At 38.8% G+C, this 20407-nt stretch overlaps 1 protein-coding gene across 1 annotated transcript in view; it reads right to left on the bottom strand.

Moving 5' to 3' along the window:
• Positions 1 to 20407, bottom strand: part of LOC126161364 (dynein axonemal heavy chain 7) — a 1035864-nt gene that overhangs the window by 131008 nt on the left and 884449 nt on the right. Inside the window, exons 54-55 of the mRNA XM_049917134.1 lie at positions 5307 to 5458; positions 4976 to 5195 (exon numbers count right to left, since the gene is read on the bottom strand). Of these exons, the coding sequence (XP_049773091.1) occupies positions 4976 to 5195; positions 5307 to 5458 (372 nt within the window). The remainder of the gene's footprint in view (positions 1 to 4975; positions 5196 to 5306; positions 5459 to 20407) is intronic.

Here is a 20407-nt window from a genome sequence, read left to right as displayed (position 1 = left end):
GTCCTCACTACCTTTTGTGATGTACATTATTGTTTTGTATATATACAACGATGAAAAAGTTAAGATACCTAAATTCCTGAAACAGTTTCTGATTGTTTCAGAGGTCTTTCTTCTTAAAATGGTCCTAATTGCTTTTTTTTTGTAATGTGAACACTCGTTTTGTCTCTTGTTTGTTTGAGTTTCCCCACACAGTCACTCCATACTGTAAGTATGGTTTGAAAAGTCCATGATACACTGTACACAGAAGGTTCTTGTCTGAATACTGTGATAGCTGCCTCATTAAGAATATGACAGAGCTCAGTTTCTTACAGACATTATTAATATGTTTTTTCCATTTCAGTTCATTATCCACAAGAATACCTACAAATCTAGCAGATTCTACGTCTTCCAGCCTTGTTCCATCAACCTCTAAATCCATGTCTACAGCCTTTTCCTTGTTTTTAAACACTGCATACATAGCCTTTTTTAGCTTTATAACCAGTTTATTTTCCAACAGCCATTGAGATGTGACATTTGCAGATATGTATGCTCTTCTCTCAAGCTGTTCCATATTTTGGTCACTATTTAGTATTGTCATGTCATCAGCATACAATATATTCTTTTCTTCCTCCTCAACACCTATATCATTAACAAATACATTAAATAACAATGGCCCCATTACCGAACCCTGTGGCACTCCATATTTGATGGATTTGGTTTCTGATTGGTACGAGTTTCCAAATAATACATACTGCTTGCGGTTGCACAAGTATGATTTTATTCATTCACATGGTTGCCCCCGAATGCCACAGTTGCTTAATTTTTGTATCAGCATTTCATGGTCAATGGTGTCAAATGCCTTTGAAAGATCCCGAAACATTGCAGAGACAACCTTTTTCTCATCTCAGGACTGTAAAATGTATTCTGTTAGACTGACAATTGCTGATTCTGTAGATTTACCCCTTCTGAAACCATGTTGTGAGGGCATGAGAATGTTATGTTTGTCCAAATAGTTAACTAATATGGTATACATAAGCATTTCTAGGATTTTTGAGATATCAGTGAAACTGGTCTGTAGTTGTTGGGATCATCCTTACACCCTTTCTTGTACACTGGCACTACCTTCGTTATCTTCAGTTTTTCTGGAAAAATTGCATCTCTGAAAGAACAGTTTGCTATGTTCAGCAGTGGTGTTATTATCTCCTCACATACCAGCTTTATTACATGATTTGATATTTCATCATCACCAGCTGATTTCTTGGACTTCAGTTTCTGTATAGTTTTCCGCAATTTATCTTCGTGACTGGTCTTAAGAACATAGTAGTGCATGATCTTTTTGGTACCTTAATACCCTTCCGTTTTTGACTATTTCTTTCCAATTTTAGGTTTTCTACTACACTGATATAGTTATTATTCAGTATGTTTGCTATTTCCATACCATCTGTGACCACTGTGTTGTCTATTTTAATTGACCTAATACCTTCTTCTTTGTTTGACCCATCTTTCTCCTTTCTTTCAGCATTGATTGCATTCCAAGCTGCCTTTGCCTTGTTCTTTGAGTTCGCTATAGTTGTGTCAATTGCTCTTGCTTTCGCTTCTCTTATTGTTTTTCTATACTTCTTTTTTAACATTTTATAGTTTTCAGCTTCGCCCATCCGTCTCACGTCCTGAAGCTTCCTTTGCTGTTCTAGTATTTCACTGGTAATCCACTGTGTTTGATCTTGCTGTCTTTCTTGTCTCTTTACTTTGGGAAATGCTACATTAAAATGGTACTTAATTGTTGAAATAAATGCATCATATTTTTCATTTACACTCGGGGCCTGTAGGGTTTCATTCCAGGTTTCCTTACTTAACATTGTTCTAAAGATGTTGATATTTTGTTCACTGATGATCCTAATTTCTTTGGTTGTTTGTTTTGGTTCTGATACTTCTGCAAAAGCTGATTAGTTGTGCATGATGATCAGATATTTCTGTCTGAACTGCATGTGACTCATAGTTACACATATTAGTAATTATGTTGTCAATAATTGTCTCAGTTTGTGAAGTCACTCTTGTTGGTGCAGTTATTGTCACTTTCATGTTATGCTGTATTAACAATTCTTCAAAATCCTGTCTTATTTTTGTGTCTTTTCCCATGTCAATGTTAAAGTCTCCACATATAATAAGATTTCTCTTCATATTCATTCTCAATAAGCTATCAATTTTTTTTAGAAAGATGCTAATATTGCCACATGGTGACCTGTACACACAAAACACTCTAAAGTCCTCTGCCACTATACCAGTAACTTCAAAGTCTTTTTCTCTAGGTATGGGAAATGTAGCAGCTTCACTGTTTACATTCTTTGATAGAGCACCTGTTTTAATATATATATACAAATGCCACCACCCTTATATTTAAATCTGCAGAAGTAACTAGCTAGTTTGTAGTCCTTTATTGCCACATTATGTATTTTACTTTCAGTTAGTCCATGTTCACTTATGCACAATAGGTCTGGTCTTACTTCACTCAGGAGTACTTCTGCATCTAATTTTTTGTTACCAAAGTATTGAATATTTTGATGAAGTACTTTTATGTAATTTTTCTTTTGTTGGTTTACATGTTGTGAGCTGTATTCTGGGGCAAATTCTTTAGTATCGTCTTTTTTTGTATGGTGCTTATATTTTTCTTTTCCAGCTGGAGTGTATGATTTTTCACCCCCTTCGGGCCATATTAGTTTCCCTTGCATCTAATGATTTTGCAGACATCTGCAAACATTCTTCTGAACATTACAGACCCCAGTCTATTTAAATGCAAGCCATCCTTCGCTAGTGAGTTTTCACATAGGAATTTGTTTGGGTCTATAAAAATTGCCCCAAGATGATCACATTGTTCTTTAAGAGCACAGTTTATTTTGGCGATATATTTTTCACTCACCGACCTTCTGTTTATGATTCTGCTAAGTATCAGACGAGATCCTGCATACATATTTCTTGCAGAACAAATCATGTTTCTTGTTTCGCTTGCCATTTCTTCCTCATTGCTGCTCCTTAACGAATTCGTTCCAACATGTATAAACACCCCATTATAGTTATGTCTGGTTTCAGAATCTGGTTCTGTAGTATCTTGTCTTGCATTTACCATATTTTTAAAATGTTTACTGAGTTGATGCGTTCTAATACCAGGTCGTACGTCGATCTTGCAATTGGGGACAGCAATATTCTTCAGCAGCGAATCGCCAATTATTAAAAAGTCATTTTCCTTTTGTTGCGTATCTGTCGCCTTGTTTTTCCTTTTGCTGTATGTCACCACATTCCATTTATATTTATCTTCCAGTTTTTGGCTTACTGAGTTTACCGAGACATCAATGGGAACACTTGAAATGTTGTTTTTAAAGTACGATCGGTCATTCGTATTTTCGCGATCTTCTTGATTTTCCGTTTGATGGCTTTTACACACACAGGACTTCTTTTCTTGTATTAATGTATCGTTTTCTTTCTTGATGGTCGAAAGTTCGGTTTTTAATGCCTCAATGTCACTTCGTAGTAACTTTATAATTTCGTTTTTTGTATCAACTGCACTTACAACATCGGCCATTTCGTCACGTAAACAACCGTGACATGTCCACAGAAAATCATCGCTGACGAACTTTAGATTTACTTTCGCGCACTTTTCGTGTAACCAGAAGTTGCATTTGATACACAGAATACCCTTCATCACATGCTTTTTACATTCTCTACACGAAGAACTGTTCATTTTTTGCCTTTTTAACGAGAGAGAAGCATCACTACACTTTCCTATCAGTGCCATCTTAGCATAACAATGAAGATAAAATCTGTCCTGCCCCACAGTCTCTCCCGATTAGGGTTATGGTGTGCCAACCTGCCCCTCATCACTTCCGCCCCTACCCACTGGTGCCTGCCTGCCACATGCTGCAGCAGCCTTCATCATCAGGTGATGAAATGGACATCAGCGCCATCACTGGTGTTTTGTGTGAATCGTAATCTCAGTGCCTTTTGAGAGCAGTCCCCCCTCCCCGCCCACACACACACACACACACACACACACACACACACACACACACACACACACACCTGGGGCCAGTGCTTGTCTTTTCTCTACTATACATTTTTCTGTGGTTAGTGTTTTTTTGTATATATGTATGTGGTTTTCACACCCTCTAGAAGGAGCAATGTACCTTCACTCATGACGTGTGTGACTTCAGAGAGCGCGTGCCCATACAGTTCACAGGCCCACTTATAGAGACCATCTGGGTCAATCTCATGGTGAGCTGTCAAAGAAACAGCATTACTTAAGTGACCACAAATAAGTGCTCAGCCTATTCTTTACCCTGCATTACTGTTGCCCAGTCAATGTATTCAGTGATATGTACAATGTGTATCTGACGTGTTGCGTTATAAAGTACTACGTTCCACAAATCGTGTTTGTTCTTCCTGTAACAGTATGGAAATAGGTGTAGAAGAAGCATAGGGTCTGACAGGGATATTGTGGCACTTTGGAGGGCAAGAAAAGTTATTGTAGGTGTGGTGGGCAAAAAGCAGGGCTGAATGGATCTCATTTCTGGGTATGAGTTTAAGAACTAATGTTACATCATGTACTTGTTTCCTGCCTCTCGCTTGGCCTTAATTTACATTAATTTTTTTGATCTAAGCATTTCTTCTCAGAGACCGTTCCTTTCTTCACTCCCTTTTAGTTTTCTATATCTTTCATTTTCTGGCCTGTCTATCTGCCCTCTTCCCTCTACCACATACAATGCACTCAGCTTTCAGCTCTTATTAACTCATGCACAATGTTTTGTCAGTTATCTGTATCTTGCATGTTACCCTATCATCCCCCTTTATGCTAGTCGGTTTCCAAATGTCATCCAGAAAGTCCCCAACAATCAGTCTTTCCTTCTCATCCCATCTTATAAGTCTCCCCTGACACAGGGTTCTGGGTAACTTTTAAGGTACAACTGTAATAGCAATAAAAGTACCAGTAAACTCCTGTATACTTTACCTCATATTGATTTAAGAACATGTGCAGTTGTCTCACACTGATACGAAGATCAGTCTCATTAAATTCATATGGTATATTCCATCCAAGAGGACCAAATTTTCTCCTTTCTTGTGTCAGTGCATGGAAGAAGCATAATCCAAAAAGGAGTCGCTTAAAATTCAATGGCTGATTGCAGCTTTCGAAGAAGTCTGGATCAGATATTGGATCACTCAAGTATGACCTGAAGATTTTTGTTACATATTTTAAAATTTAGTTAAAACAAGTTATTTGTTAATATATCTTTGCATCACTGGACTTATTTAAAAATAAATTACACATTTGTAAAAAATACCTTAATATATTGGCTCTCAAACCCTTTGGAGGCTCGTTTGTCATTTTGACACCATTCTGCAGGACTGTGACTGGGAAGTGATCTGCAGGATAAGATGTTAACCACATTCGAAAATCCGGGTGTGTCGTTTCAGGTGTAAAGCTTTCACAAACCTGTTTTTAACATTTGCAGTGTCATAAAATAAAATTAAATTCAATAAATTTATACAAAATTTAAAATTCAACAGTTAATATTTATAAAGTAAATCTGGAAAGAAACTTGCATTATAACCAACATGGATGAATACTTAAATTGAAACTATAAATCAAGGTTTAGGTTCCACAATCATTATTAATAATTTTGTGATCTAATACACAGAATATTATCATCTTTCTTTAGCTTTTTAATTATATAAAGGTGTTTCAGAGGTATGTTATATTCCACAAAAAGAAAATTGCTGGTACAAGAAATGATTATGATCTGGCTGCACACACAAAAACTAGTTGACCAACTAAGCTAAAAAGGTAAGAAACCACATCAGCTTCAGTATCTGAGTGACTACCTTGTCTATTATGTTTAACGTCAAATTCAGAAGTGAAGAATGTGTTAAAGAAATATGCCCCATAAAGAAATCAAATAATATCTGCTAATAACAGTGACAACCCCTTTCACACCAGAAACTAGTCATACAGGAGGAGGAGAGGACCAAATATACAACCAGATAGAGAAAGTGATGAAAATGTCTAAGGACAGTGAGAATCTTATTATTTTGGACATGAGAATGCTTCTATATGTGAACGTAAAGATCACAATACAGAGGGTCAATATGGTCTTGTTGTGAAAAATGACAGAGGGCAACAACTAAGACTTCTGTTAAGTGAAAGGACTAGTAATTAAACACACTTTGTTCAAATAGCCCAAAAGAAGAAGTTACACCAGGACTCAAACAGGAAATATTATGATAAGAGTAAAATATGTAAATTAGTTCAGTAATGGAAGAGTTATCCAGGCACAGATGTAATAAGTGACCACAACCCAGAAATGTTTAATTCAAGCATAAGACTAAGAAGGAAGAGGAAGAACTTTCAAAAGTATCTGGATATAGTGTTAGGAAACTGAAACAAGACAGATCCAAGGAAAAATAACAAAAATTTTTAGACATCGCAACCTAAGAAATGAAAAAAATCCACAAAACAAGTACAAGAATTATTGATTATAAATCATATGCTTGAACTTCAGGAGGAAAGGAGGAAATTCAGAAAGTCAAAGAGTGAAGAATGAATTATAAATTATAAGAGACCGCAAAATCCTCAAGAGAGAAACAAGGCAGGCAAAGAACAGTACACAATGAGACAGTGCAAGGAACTGGATGTATAATGGAGAAAGGACACATAAAAAAGCATAAAAATTGATTAAGAAGCAATTTGAAAGAAGTAATGGATGGAATAACAGGTTATTAAACAAAAAACTGGAAACTGATATTTGAAAGATGTAGGGAAAACAGATGCAAATGACTTAAAAAAAAAAAAAAAAAAAATACTATACGAAGAGCCATCCCAACTAAAGGATCTTGAAAATGAAAGAACCATAGCAAGCACTTAAGTACCTTGAAACTTCCTGGCAGATTAAAACTGTGTGCTCGACTGAGACTCGAAATCGGGACCTATGCCTTTTGCGGACAAGTGCTCTACCATCTGAGCTACCTAAACGGGCTATCCTCACAGCTTTAATTCTGCCAGCAGTAAAGCTGTGAGGGCAAGGTATGAGTTGTGCCTGGATAGGTCAGTCAGTAGAGCACTTGCCCACCAAAGGCAAATGTCGGTACACAGTTTTAATCTGCCAGGACATTTCATATAAGCACACACTCCGCTGCAGGGTAAAAATTTAATTCTGGATGAGTCCCTTCCATAAAAAAGGATGACTATCTTAAGGCTGCAAAAGAAATGAAAACTCAGAAAGCACCAGGATATGATTATGTCATTATAGAAATGGTAAGCGATCGGTTGATGGAACACATGGCTATTCAAAATCACATAAATATATGAAACTAGGGTATTATAGAAGATTTTTAAAAAGTATCTCATGATCCCAACATCAAAGAAGCCGGGAACTCTCCAGCTGAATTGTAGCCAGGAAAGCTAGTTACATTTTAATTTGGTGGAGATGAGCTGGGATACGCTGAAAACTTCAAGACAGCATGGTCAATCAAATCTTGAGCTTCAAATACCTTTGTAGCACAAAAACAAAATTTCATGCAAAATTCAAAATTATAAATATGGATGGCACTATTAACCAGAAGTGGAATGGATGGATGGACAAGGAATGTGATATATGCAAGGGAAATTAATTATATCAAACATCACTGATGGGAAACATCAAAAAAGATAAGTACTTTAAACTTGTCTTTCTTGTGTTAGACAACATCGTTCAACATGGAAAAACAGAAAGAGGAGGTGAAACACTTTTTATGTTATTATTACAAAAATGTATGTGCAAAATGGCTAACCAGGCATGGCTAGAGGACAAATGTAAGAATGTAGAGGCTTATCTCATGAGGGGTAAGATAATTACTGCCCATAGGAAAATTAAAGAGACCTTTGGAGAAAAGAGAACCACTTACATGAATATCAAGAGCTCAGATGGAAACCCAGTTCTAAGCAAAGAAGGGAAAGCAGAAAGGTGGAAGGAGTATATAGATGGTGTATACAGGGGCGATGTTCTTGAGGACAATATTATGGAAATTGAAGAGGATGTAGATGAAGATGAAATGGGGTATATGATACTGCATGAGGAGTTTGACAGAGCACTGAAAGACCTAAGTTGAAACAAGGCCCCGGGAGTAGACAACATTCCATTAGGACTACTGACAGCTTTGGGAGAGCCAGTCCTGACAAAACTCTACTATCTGGGGAGCAAGATGTATGAGACAGGTGAAATTCCCTCAGACTTCAAGAAGAATATAATAATTCCAATCCCAAAGAAAGCAGGTGTTGACAGATGTGAAAATTACTGAACTATCAGTTTAATAAGTCACAGCTGCAAAATACTAACGTGAATTCTTTACAGACGAATGGAAAAACTGGTAGAAGCTGACCTCGGGGAAGATCAGTTTGGATTCCGTAGAAATGTTGGAACACGCGAGGCAATACTGACCATACGACTTACCTTAGAAGAAAGATTAAGGAATGGCAAAACTACTATTCTAGCATTTGTAGACTTAGAGAAAGCTTTTGACAATGTTGACTGGAATACTCTCTTTCAAATTCTGAAGGTGGCAGGGGTAAAATAAAGGGAACGAGAGGCTATTTACAATTTGTACAGAAAGCAGATAGCAGTTATAAGAGTCGAGGGACTTGAAAGGGAAGCAGTGGTTGGGAAGGGAGTGAGACAGGGTTGTAGCCTCTCCCCGATGCTATTCAATCTGTATATTGAGCAAGCAGTAAAGGAAACAAAAGAAAAGTTGAGAGTAGGCATTAAAATGCATGGATAAAAAATAAAAACTTTGAGGTTCGCCGATGACGTAATTCTGTCAGAGACAGCAAAGGACTTGGAAGAGCAGTTGAACGGAATGGACAGTGTCTTGAAAGGAAGGTATAAGATGAATATCAACAAAAGCAAAATGTGGATAATGGAATGTAGTCGAATTAAGTCAGGTGATGGTGAGGGAATTAGATTAGGAAATGAGACACTTAAAGTAGTAAATGAGTTTTGTTATTTGGGGAGCAAAATAACTGATGATGGTCAAAGTAGAGTGGATATAAAATGTAGACTGGCAATGGCAAGGAAAGCATTTCTGAAGAAGAGAAATTTGTTAACATCAAGTATTGATTTAAGTGTCAGGAAGTCGTTTCTGAAAGTATTTGTATGGAGTGTAGCCATGTATGGAAGTGAAACATGGATGATAAATAGTTTAGTCAAGAAGAGAATAGCTTTCGAAATGTGGCGCTACAGAGGAATGCTGAAGATTAGATGGGTAGATCACATAACTAATGAGGAGGTATTGAATAGAATTGGGGAGAAGAGGAGTTTGTGGCACAACTTGACTAGAAGAAGGGATCGATTGGTAGGACATGTTCTGAGGCATCAAGGGATCACCAATTTAGTACTGGAAGGCAGTGTGGAGGGTAAAAATCATAGAGGGTGACCAAGAGACGAATACACTAAGCAGATTCAGAAGGATGTAGGTTGCAGCAGGTACTGGGAGATGAAGAAGCTTGCACAGGATAGAGTAGCATGGAGAGCTGAATCAAACCAGTCTCAGGACTGAAGACCACAACAACAACAACATTACAAAAATTAGGTGAACACATAATGAAACTTCTGAAGGAACAATTCAGAATCTTAAAGAATAAGTGGAAATAAAAAATCAGAATAAATACCTTAGGGGTAAAACTAAGGCAATGACACATGGTCTAAGTCACAGTTAAGAACAGCCATGGAATGGACTGGAACAATCACTGGCACAAGGCATCAAAAAGTGAACTAAGACAGTCATACATCCATTATGAACAATGAAGTAAAAAATTTGAGAAACAAGATTTCAAACCTTTGTAACAAGGTTGTAGAATAAAAACAGAACTTACATTAGAACCAGAACACAAAAAATCAGATGAATGGTTCAGCACTGTAAAAAATAATATTGTTAATGTAGAATTAGATCAGACAAATACCATTAAAAACACCTACATACAGAAAACCAATTTTTGTTGAAAAATGCATAAAATACAGTTGTCGGTGTAGGTGGGTTGGCAATAGTAGATGTTTGTCAACAAATTGGGCTCATGTCATGTAGAAAATTGCAAATTCTACCACTTTTTGGCACAATTCTTAGGCAAATGTTAACAAAATACAACTGAAAGCACTGAAATGACGTAAAAATATAGAAAAATGAAAAGCATTTATAAGAGCAGAAGTAAGGCGATAGCCAATATCTACATAAAATATTTTTTGAAAGGAAACACTGCAGGACTTGCAGATTAAATGATTGTATAAAACAAAATTTTATTTCAACTACAAGTTACAATGAAAATGTTTATTTACTTAAGAGAATGACAAATGCAAAGATGTCACCATGAGAATCTAATAGTGTTACAGGTTTGTGTAATACAAATCTGAAATAATAAACAAGTCATTTGAAGAAGGATGCTTCTCAGATGCTCTAAAGTATACAGCAGTAAAGCTGTTCAAGAACGGCTCACAGGAAGATGTAGGAAACTGGGAAATAGTAAGGCCCTTTGGAATACGCTCCAAAGTATTGGAATAGTTGTTCCAGTCCTGATAAACAATTTCAAAACAAAATCTAATATAATTACATTAAATCAGTTCAGCTTCTCGAAAAGGAAAAGTACAATTGTTCCATCAACAAATTTGTTGAGAACATATACCTATCTCTGGACAAACCCTAAAGAGTCTCAGGAATTTTCTGTGACCTTACAGAGGCTTTTGACTGTGTAAACTACTCTCTACTGTTACATAATTAGAAAGATCTGGAATAAATGATAATGCTATGAAATGTTTCAAATCACATATTTAATAGATTGTAAATGAATCATGCTTCTAATGTCAGGTACAAGAAACTATTTCTCAGAATGGAAAATTATTTCACAGGGAGTCCCGAATGATTCCATGTTAGACCCAATGTCATTTTTATTTTATATACTTCATTGGCTAGGTAGGTATTTATTCCAATCTTCTATTTGTCTATCTCCTGCTTTCTCCTCTCTCCAGTGGTTCTTACCCCATCAGCGATTCTTTCCAGACAGCAAGTGATATGTGTATTAAGTTTGGTTGAAATTGATCCTGCGGATTAAGAGGAGATGTGGAACATGCACAAACACATATTACATGCACAAACAAAGTTTACATCGGCATTTCCGATTTACAGTCGCTCCCATCAGCCACCACGCCGAGTGTCAACTTTGTTTGCGCAAGTAATATGTAAGTACACTGATTCAAAAAATGGAAATATCAAAAAATAATTAATCTAGAGTAATGAAATATAAGAATAGATTGGGTTAGGTAAAACATTTAAGTGATCAACATTGCAAGATCACAGGTTAATGTAAACATGAGATATGCCACTGAAAATTTGAAATGCTTATACAGTAATGACAAGTGTAAATGCCAGAATGTTGAATGAAATCATGTGAACTTGCATGCATTGTGTTGTACGGGTGCCAGATAGCAGTTTGTGGGCTAGAGTTCCATGCCTGTTACATCTGGTTGGTCAATACAGGGATGGTTAATGCTGTTTGTGGATGGCAATATGTGCTTGACTGGAGACAGATCTGGTGATCGAGCATGCCAGGGCAACATATTGGCACTCTGTAGAACCTATTAGGTTACAACAGCAGCATTTGGGTGAATGTTATCCTGTGGGAAAACACGTACTGGAATGCTGTTCACGAAGGGCAGCACAACAGGTTGAATCAAAAGACTGATGTAAAAATCTGCAGTCACGGTGCATGGGATAACCATGAGAGTGCTCCTGCTGTCATATGAAATCAGTACAGATCATAATTCCAGATGTAGCTCAAGTGTGTCTAAGCAAGCTTGCAACTGGCCTTCTCCTAACCAACACATGGCCATCACTGGCACCAAAGCAGAAGTAGTTTTCATTAAAAACACAATAGACCTCCACGCATGCCCTCCAATGAGCTCTCTCATGACACCAGTAAAGTCACAAATGGTATTGGTTTGGGGTCAGTGGAATCCATGCTACAGGGTGTCTGGCTCAGAGGTGTCCTTGAAGTAACCAATTTGTAACATTTCCCTATTGGTACTGCCATGTGGCTACCTGGAGTCTGGTCTTCTTGTGGTCGTATATTCTCATGACCACTACTGCCAGCATTCATGTACAGTGGCTACATTCCTGCCAAGTTTTTCTATAATATGATAGAAGGTACATCCAGCTTCTCATAGCCCTATTACAGAACCATGTTCAAACTCTGTGAGGTGTTGATAATGGTGTCTCTGTTATCTTAAAGGCATGCTTGACTAAGTGTGAGGATAACTGGGTCCACAGCCTTAGTGAAATTTTTAAATGAAATCATTCTCCTTTGACTGTTAAAATTTTTTTTTACTGTGATTGCAAATTTGACACTGTGGGATGTTGTAATCCGCTCAATAATAAAAAGATGTGACAAGCTGTGTAAGAGCAGTTGCATGTTGTTTGGGAATTTGTCTGCTGTTCCATATACCATAGACATTAGAAAGATGGTGAAATAATTATATAAACACTTAAGTTTAAATTTTGTGTGGTAAATGGATCACAAAAGTGGCAAAGATGATCCATTTACCAAGCCTGCTAAACTTAAATAGTGTGAAACTAGGTTTACCAATGGTAATATTACACTCCACCACACTGTAAAAATATTATTGACTCTTGGAATTTTTAAATTATGTTTGCATTATAATGAAATAAATTCATAATAAGGTTTTTTCCACACTGTATACATCAGAATTACATGTTTATACTGATGAAGTCTCCTATGCTTTCAATCAATGATTTGTGTATTTACATGTTGTTGTTGTTGTGGTCATCAGTCCTGAGACTGGTTTGATGCAGCTCTCTATGCTACTCTTTCCTGTGCAAGCTTCTTCATCTCCCAGTACCTACTGCAACCTACATCCTTCTAAATCTGCTTAGTGTATTCATCTCTTGGTCACTCTCTACGATTTTTACACTCCACGCTGCCCTCCAGCACTAAATTGGTGATTCCTTGATACCTCAGAACATGTCCTACCAACCGATCCCTTCTTCTAGTCAAGTTGTGCTACAAACTCCTCTTCTCCTCAATTTTATTCAATACCTCCTCATTAGTTATGTGATCTACCCATCTAACCTTCAGCATTCCTCTGTAGCACCACATTTCGAAAGCTTCTATTCCCTTCTTGTCTAAACTATTTATCGTCCATGTTTCACTTCCATACATGGCTACGCTCCATACAAATACTTTCAGAACGACTTCCTGGCACTTAAATCAATACTTGATGTTAACAAATTTCTCTCCTTCAGAAACGCTTTCCTTGCCATTGCCAGTCTACATTTTATATCCTCTCTACTTCGACCATCATCAGTTATTTTGCTCCAAAATAGCAAAACTCCTTTACTACTTTAAGTGTCTCATTTCCTAATCTAATTCCCTCAGCAACACCCCACTTAATTGACTACATTCCATTACCCTTGTTTTGCTTTTGTTGATGTTCATCTTATACCCTCCTTTCAAGACACTGTCCATTCCGTTCAACTGCTCTTCCAAATCCTTTGCTGTCTCTGACAGAATTACAATGTCATCGGTGAACCTCAAAGTTTTTATTTCGTCTCCATGGATTTTAATGCCTACTCCGAACTTTTCTTTTGTTTCCTTTACTGCTTTCTCAATATGCCAATTGAATAATGTCGGGGAGAGGCTACAACCCTGTCTCACTCCCTTCCCAACCACTGCTTCCCTTTCAAGTCCCTCGACTCTTATAACTGCCATCTGCTTTATGTACAAATTGTAAATAGCCTTTCGCTTCCTGTATTTTACCCATGCCACCTTCAGAATTTGAAAGAGAGTATTCCAGTCAACATTGTCAAAAGCTTTCTCTAAGTTTACGTTTACAATTGCTAGAAATGTATATTTGCCTTTCCTTAATCTTTCTTCTAAGGTAAGTCGTAGGGTCAGTATTGCCTCACATGTTCCAACATTTCTACGGAATCTAAACTGATCTTCCCCAAGATCAGCTTCTACCAGTTTTTTCCATTCGTCTGTAAAGAATTTGCGTTAGTATTTTGCAGCTGTGACTTATTAAACTGATAGTTCAGTAATTTTCACACCTGTCAACACCTGCTTTCTTTGGGATTGGAATTATTATATTCTTCTTGAAGTCTGAGGGAATTTCTCCTGTCTCATACATCTTGCTCACCAGATGGTAGAGGTTTTCCAGGACTGGCTTTCCCAAGGCTGTCAGTAGTTCTAATGGAATGTTGTCTACTCCCAGGGCCTTGTTTCGACTTAGGTCTTTCACTGCTCTGTCAAACTCTTCATGCAGTATCATATATCCCATTTCATCTTCATCCTCTTCCATTTCCATAATATTGTCCTCAAGAACATCGCCCCTTTATACACCCTCTATATACTCCTTCCACCTTTCAGCTTTCCCTTCTTTGCTTAGAACTGGGTTTCCATCTGAGCTCTTGATATTCATGCAAGTGGTACTTTTTTCTCCAAAGGTCTCTTTAATTTTCCTGTAGGCAGTATCTATCTTACCCTTCATGAGATAAGCCTCTACATCCTTACATTTGTCCTTTAGCCATCCCTGCTTAGCCATTTTGCACTTCCTGTTGATCTCATTTTTGAAACGTTTGTATTCCTTTTTGCCTGCTTCACTTACTGCATTTTTGTATTTTCTCCTTTCATCAATTTACATAATGAGACAATAAAATAATAATTCCGACTCACTAGTCCATTATCTCAAGTACATTTTACTTGGAGCAATGATTAGAGTGAGGAGATTATTTTTCATAACACACAAATGCTGTAACAGGTGAAAACTAAGTCTTATATGAGTAATTTATATGAGTAATATTAGGTGTGAACTGATATAATGTTTGAAACATACTGAAGTGAAGGTTTTGTCAGTTTTGAATCTACTGAACATGTGCTGCATGATTATCATTTGAGAACTGATACACTATGTTCAGAATATTTTATAATTTAGGGACATTAGGTTATGTATTTATGTTGATATATGAGAAGTTGCCTATGAGTAGTACAATAGATATTATGGGTAGGATCACATATGCTGTGATGATGATATGTAGGGATTCTCTTCCTGATTTGATGAGATACTGATGAAGTGTAAGATGTATTGTAGTATCAAACAATTGAAAACCTGGGATGGTATGACCAATATTATGAAAAGGATAGATTGCTGCTCACCAGATAGAGGAGATGTTGAGTCACAGACAGGCCCAAAAAAAGACTGCTACACATTTTAGCTTTCGGCCAAAAGGCCTTCTTCTAAAATAGGAGACACACATACTTTCATGCAAACACAACTCATACACACATGACCATTGTCTGTGGCCAATGACACTGGACTGTGGGCAATGAGCCTGAGGGGAGAAGTAATCCGTGGACAGTGGGGGTAAGGTAGAAGCTGAGGTAGGGAAGGGGAGGTATAGCAGGATAGGGCTGGGATAGGGTGTACTGCTGCTTGTGGGAGCAAGTAGGGACATGATGGGGAGAGGGTAGGACTGCTGGGTGCATTCATGAGGTTTGAGAGTGATGGTGGGAGAGGAGAGCAGAAAAGGAGAGAAACAGAGGTAGGGAAAAAATATGGTCAGTGCATTGGTGGAACAGAAAGCTGTGTAGTGCTGGAGTGATGCCCCAGAAGGGGATTGAGGGCTGGGGGGGGGGGATGAAGTATAGGTACTAGTGAAGTTTCAGGTCAGGGATATTACAGGAATGTAAGATATGTTGCAGGGTGAGTTCCCACCTATAATTTCGGTATTTGAAGGCCTCAGTGATACCCTTGTTTATTTGGGGAGGGAGTGTTCATGACTTTAAATGTGAAGCCATGGGAGGCTAGGCTCTATGCAAGCGAGTTCTTTGTACAGAATGTGAGGCAGCTGTTGAAGTAGAGGTATTACTGGTGGTTGGTAGGTCTGATATGAGTGAAGGTACTGATGTAACCATTTCTGAGGTGGAGGTCAACATCAAGGAAGGTGGCTTGTTCAGCTGAAGAGGGAGCAAATGGGGGAGAAGATGTTGAGGTTCTGGAAGAATGTGGATAGAGTGTCCTCATCAGGCGAGATCATGAAGATGTCATCAATGAATCTGAACCAGGTTAGGGGTTTGGTATTAAGGGTGGTTAGAAAGGACTCCTATAGATGACCCCTTCTAAGTTGATTAAAGGCACATTTGCAGGATGGGCATTGATGTATTGCAAAAACATAGATATAAGCTGAGAATATAAATAAAGAATTATTTAAGATATTAATTAGTATAAGCAGTTGTATTGATCGTGGTATGCAACCATTGGAACATTAGAATAATTACACAGGTCCGTTGTCTTGCCGAGAAGACGGCACCTTTCTTGTTCTTGCAGTGGTCCAGATTGGATGCATATCTGCCATCACTGCAAATAATTATTTGGCACACTGACATTATTCCTACTTTACTGAGACGCAATCTCACTAGGCATACTCATAGTTACACATAGCATCAGAATTAATGTAAGTGTCTATGGAATTTAATTTAGTATAATATTTTGTGAATGCAGTGATATTATTTAATCTTGTGTTTTATTTTAGTTGCAAACTATTGTTTAAATTAAACAGTGTCTTGGCAGGGCTACAGGTTCTGCATTACAAATCTTATGAACGGTTCAGCAAAAGCCAATTTTTTTGACTTATTCAATTTATGAAGTCTGATAAAGAAATATTTTCAGAAGAGTCACTCACAGTCAAACTTACAATGAACAGACCTTACACAAAAGGCCATAGTCAAGTGCCCAAAGTTTGTGTTAAGCAGCATCAGAAATTTATAGTCTGACCACATATTATTATCATTATCTATTAGTATTTGTCTGTTGTCTGATACACTCAAACCAGACAGGAAAAGCCCATGATAAATTAAAGCTGGCATAGGAGAGGGCCATGTAGGTGCTTTTGCTATACCATGGATATGTTTGTAGGTGATGCATTCAAAGGAAAAGTACCTGCAGATGAGGATATAGTTAATCATGGTGACCAGGAAGGAGATCATAGGACTGGAGTCAGTTGAGCACCAAGAAATATGGTGTTCTACAGTGGCAAGGCTGTGGTCATTGAAGATGCTAGTACGGAGGGAGGTGGCATTAATAGTGTTGATCAGTGCACCGTATGGTAATGGAACGGAAACTACGAGGAGTCCGTGGAGGAAATGGTTGGTGTCTTTTATATAGGAAGGAAGGTTACAGGTACTAGGCAGAAAGTGGTTGGTCCACGAGATCAGAGATTCCCTTAGTGGAGGGACAGTAAACAGTCAGATTGGGGTTTCCCGTGTGGTTGGATTTATGGGCTTAAGGAAGCATGTAAAAGGTAGGAGTGGAAGGAGTGGTAGGGTTGAGGAGAGAGATGGGCTCCAGGGAGAGGTTCTGGGATTGTCCTAAGTATTTGAGGAGAGACTGGAGTTCCTGTGGGATTTCTGAAATGGCGTCACTGTGGCAGAGTTTGAGAGTGGATAAATCTGACAGCTGGTGGATTCCTTCTTTCAGGTAATCCCTGCAGTTCAAAACCACAGTGGTGGAGCCTTTGTTGGTAGGTGGGATTATAAGGGGGGGGTCAGTTTTTAGGTGGTGGATTGCAGTTCTTTCAGTGGATGTAAGCTTCTATGTTGAGGGATTTGGGGAATGATCGTAGGCAACTTTTGAGGTTAAGAAATTCTGGAATGTTAACAGAGAGTGATTTAGGGGCAGCGGAGGTGGATCACAGATGCATGGAGGATTGGACAAAGTCAGGTAGTGTTCAACATTAACTTTAGTTTGAGTCAGGTAAATAGTGTTTGTGGCAGAAAAGTGTTTCCATTGTAAGTGCTGGGAGAAGGAGAGAAGGTATTTAACAGGTTCAGTATCAACAAATTTGGGAGTGGGGCAAAAGGTGAGGCCTTTGGAAAAGACTAATACTTCTGTGGGACTAAAGACTTTTGGAGGAAAGGTTCATGGCTGTGTTTTGAGATTGTTTAGGTTCTGGATTATGTATGACGGTGGAAGGGAGTTTCTGAGGGTGTGGTAAATATAGTAGATCTGTGAGGTAGGGTTTATTGGTTGTGAGGGGATGTGGGGGAGGTTTCAAGGGTGTTGTAGAGGTGGTGGATAGTGGTAGTCCAAGATGGGAGTAGGAGGTGAAAGGTTGTAGAGTTCTTTTAGGTGGATTTGTGCAGCCTGCTCTAGTTCTTGGCAGACAACAATTTCAATGTGAAAGATGGGATGCAAGGATTTGGGATTACAAAGCAGGAGAGTTTTACAGATGCAGAGTAGGTGTTGCAAGGAGACTTGGGCCTGATTTACATGGTATTGCAGGACTAGGTAAAATTAAACAATGTAAAATGAAGGATGGGATAATGACAATATTATGAAAAGGATAGATTGCCACTCAACATATATAGATGCTGAGTCACAACAAGAACAATAAAAACACTGCTATACATTTCTGCTTTCAGCCAATAGCCTTTCTTATAAAGTAAGAAACACACACACATGCACACACACGACCACTGCGAGCAGTGCACATGAAAGGAGAAGCAATCCACGGTTGTGATGGTAAGGAAGAGGCTAGGGTGAGGAGAGAAGGGGTGTGGGATGGTGTAATGCTTCTTGTGGGAGCATGCAGGGACATAGTGAGGACAGGGTACAACTGGAAGGTGCAGCTGGTCTGGGGGATGAAAGAACACAGGTGCAATAGAAGGTTGTGTGATACTGGAGTGGGACCAAGGAAGTGGGTAACGGGGGTGAAGGACAGGGACTAGTGAAGGTTGAAGCCAGGGAGTTATGGGAATATAGCATATATTGCAAGGAAAGCTGCAGTCATTGAAGTGAAGTACATTGTGAGGAGAAACATTTCTAGCAAATGGGCAGTCAGTCTATCTGTCTCCTGGTGACAGCATTCGTGAGGATGGACAGCTTGTTGGTTCTCAAGTTCACATAGAAAGCAGCACAATGGTTGCAGCTTAGTTTGTAGATCAAATGACTGCTTTCACCGATAGCCCTGCCTTTGGTGGGCTAGGTGGTGCCCACGCCAGGCTGGAGTAAATGGTGGTGGGAGGATGTGTGGGGCAGGTCTTTCATCTAGGTCTGCTGTAGGGATATGAGCCATGAGGCAAGGGGTTGGAGGCAGGGGAGGAGGAGGAGGAGGAGGAGGAGGAGGAAGAAGAGGAGGAGATTAGTGTTTGATGTCCTGTTGACAACGAGGTCATTAGAGACAGAGCACAAGCTGGGATTAGGGAAGGATAGAGAAGAAAAATGGTCATGAACAGATGAACTGGCAACTCGCAACATCCTGTTGCAGAGCGTGCTCTACAACAGGACAGTTGTAACCTCGGTGTCTATTTCACCACATGTGCCATCTGGATTCTTCCCCCAGACACCAGCTTCTCAGAACTCTGCTGGCAGGAACTAGCACTACAACATGTCCTTGGTTCTCACCACCCACCTGCCCTTAATTTATGTTATTTTCTCCCGTCTCAGCATTTCTTCAATGTAACTACTCTTTGCTTCACTCTGTTTTAGTTTTCTACATCTCTCATCGTCTTACCCATTTATTTTTCACTGCCCCCCTCCCACCTCTGTTACGTACAATGCATTTAGCTTTCCACTCTTATTAACTCATGCATGATGTTATGCAGTACTCTCTGTCTGCATATTACCCTGTCTTTCACCTTTAAGCTCTCAGGTTTTCAAAGCTCTTCCGACGCAGTCCCCAACAATCAGCCTTTGCTTCTCATCCAATACAGTAACTGTGCCCTGACCTGTGGTTCTAGGTAATTTTACCAAAATTTACCTCTTTTCATAAGCCCCTGCAGTCCTTTTCCTTCACCCCTCTTCCTTTCCCTTCAACCCTTCTGCCGGAAGAAGGAGCCACTGGTTCCTGAAGCTTGCCAGTTACAACCATCTTTTATGTGTGTGTTCTGCTGCTGCTTGGTGAGTAGCATATATGATGAAGCTACAGTTTGTTGCGAAAGCTTGAATTTTGTGTGTATGTTTGTGTTCGTTTGTGTGTCTGTCGACCTGCCAGCACCTTCATTTGGTAAGTCACATCATCTTTGTTGAGGGAAACCTGCCAGCACCTTCATTTGGTAAGTCACATATATATATATATATATATATAATAGAGGGAAACATTCCACGTGGGAAAAATATATTTAAAAAGAAAGATGATGAGACTTACCAAACAAAAGCGCTGGCAGGTCGATAGACACACAAACATACACACAAAATTCTAGCTTTCGCAACCAACGGTTGCCTCGTCAGGAAAGAGGGAAGGAGAGGGAAAGACAGAAGGATTTGGGTTTTAAGGGGGAGGGTAAGGAGTCATTCCAATCCCAGGACCCTCTCCCTTAAAACCCAAATCCTTTTGTCTTTCCTTCTCCTTCCCT

This window comes from Schistocerca cancellata, chromosome 2 (genome assembly GCF_023864275.1).
Source record: "Schistocerca cancellata isolate TAMUIC-IGC-003103 chromosome 2, iqSchCanc2.1, whole genome shotgun sequence".
In the NCBI taxonomy this organism is placed as follows: Eukaryota; Metazoa; Arthropoda; class Insecta; order Orthoptera; family Acrididae; genus Schistocerca; species Schistocerca cancellata.
The sequence above is the reverse complement of the archived record's forward strand: the minus strand, read 5'-3'. Positions and strand labels throughout refer to the sequence as shown.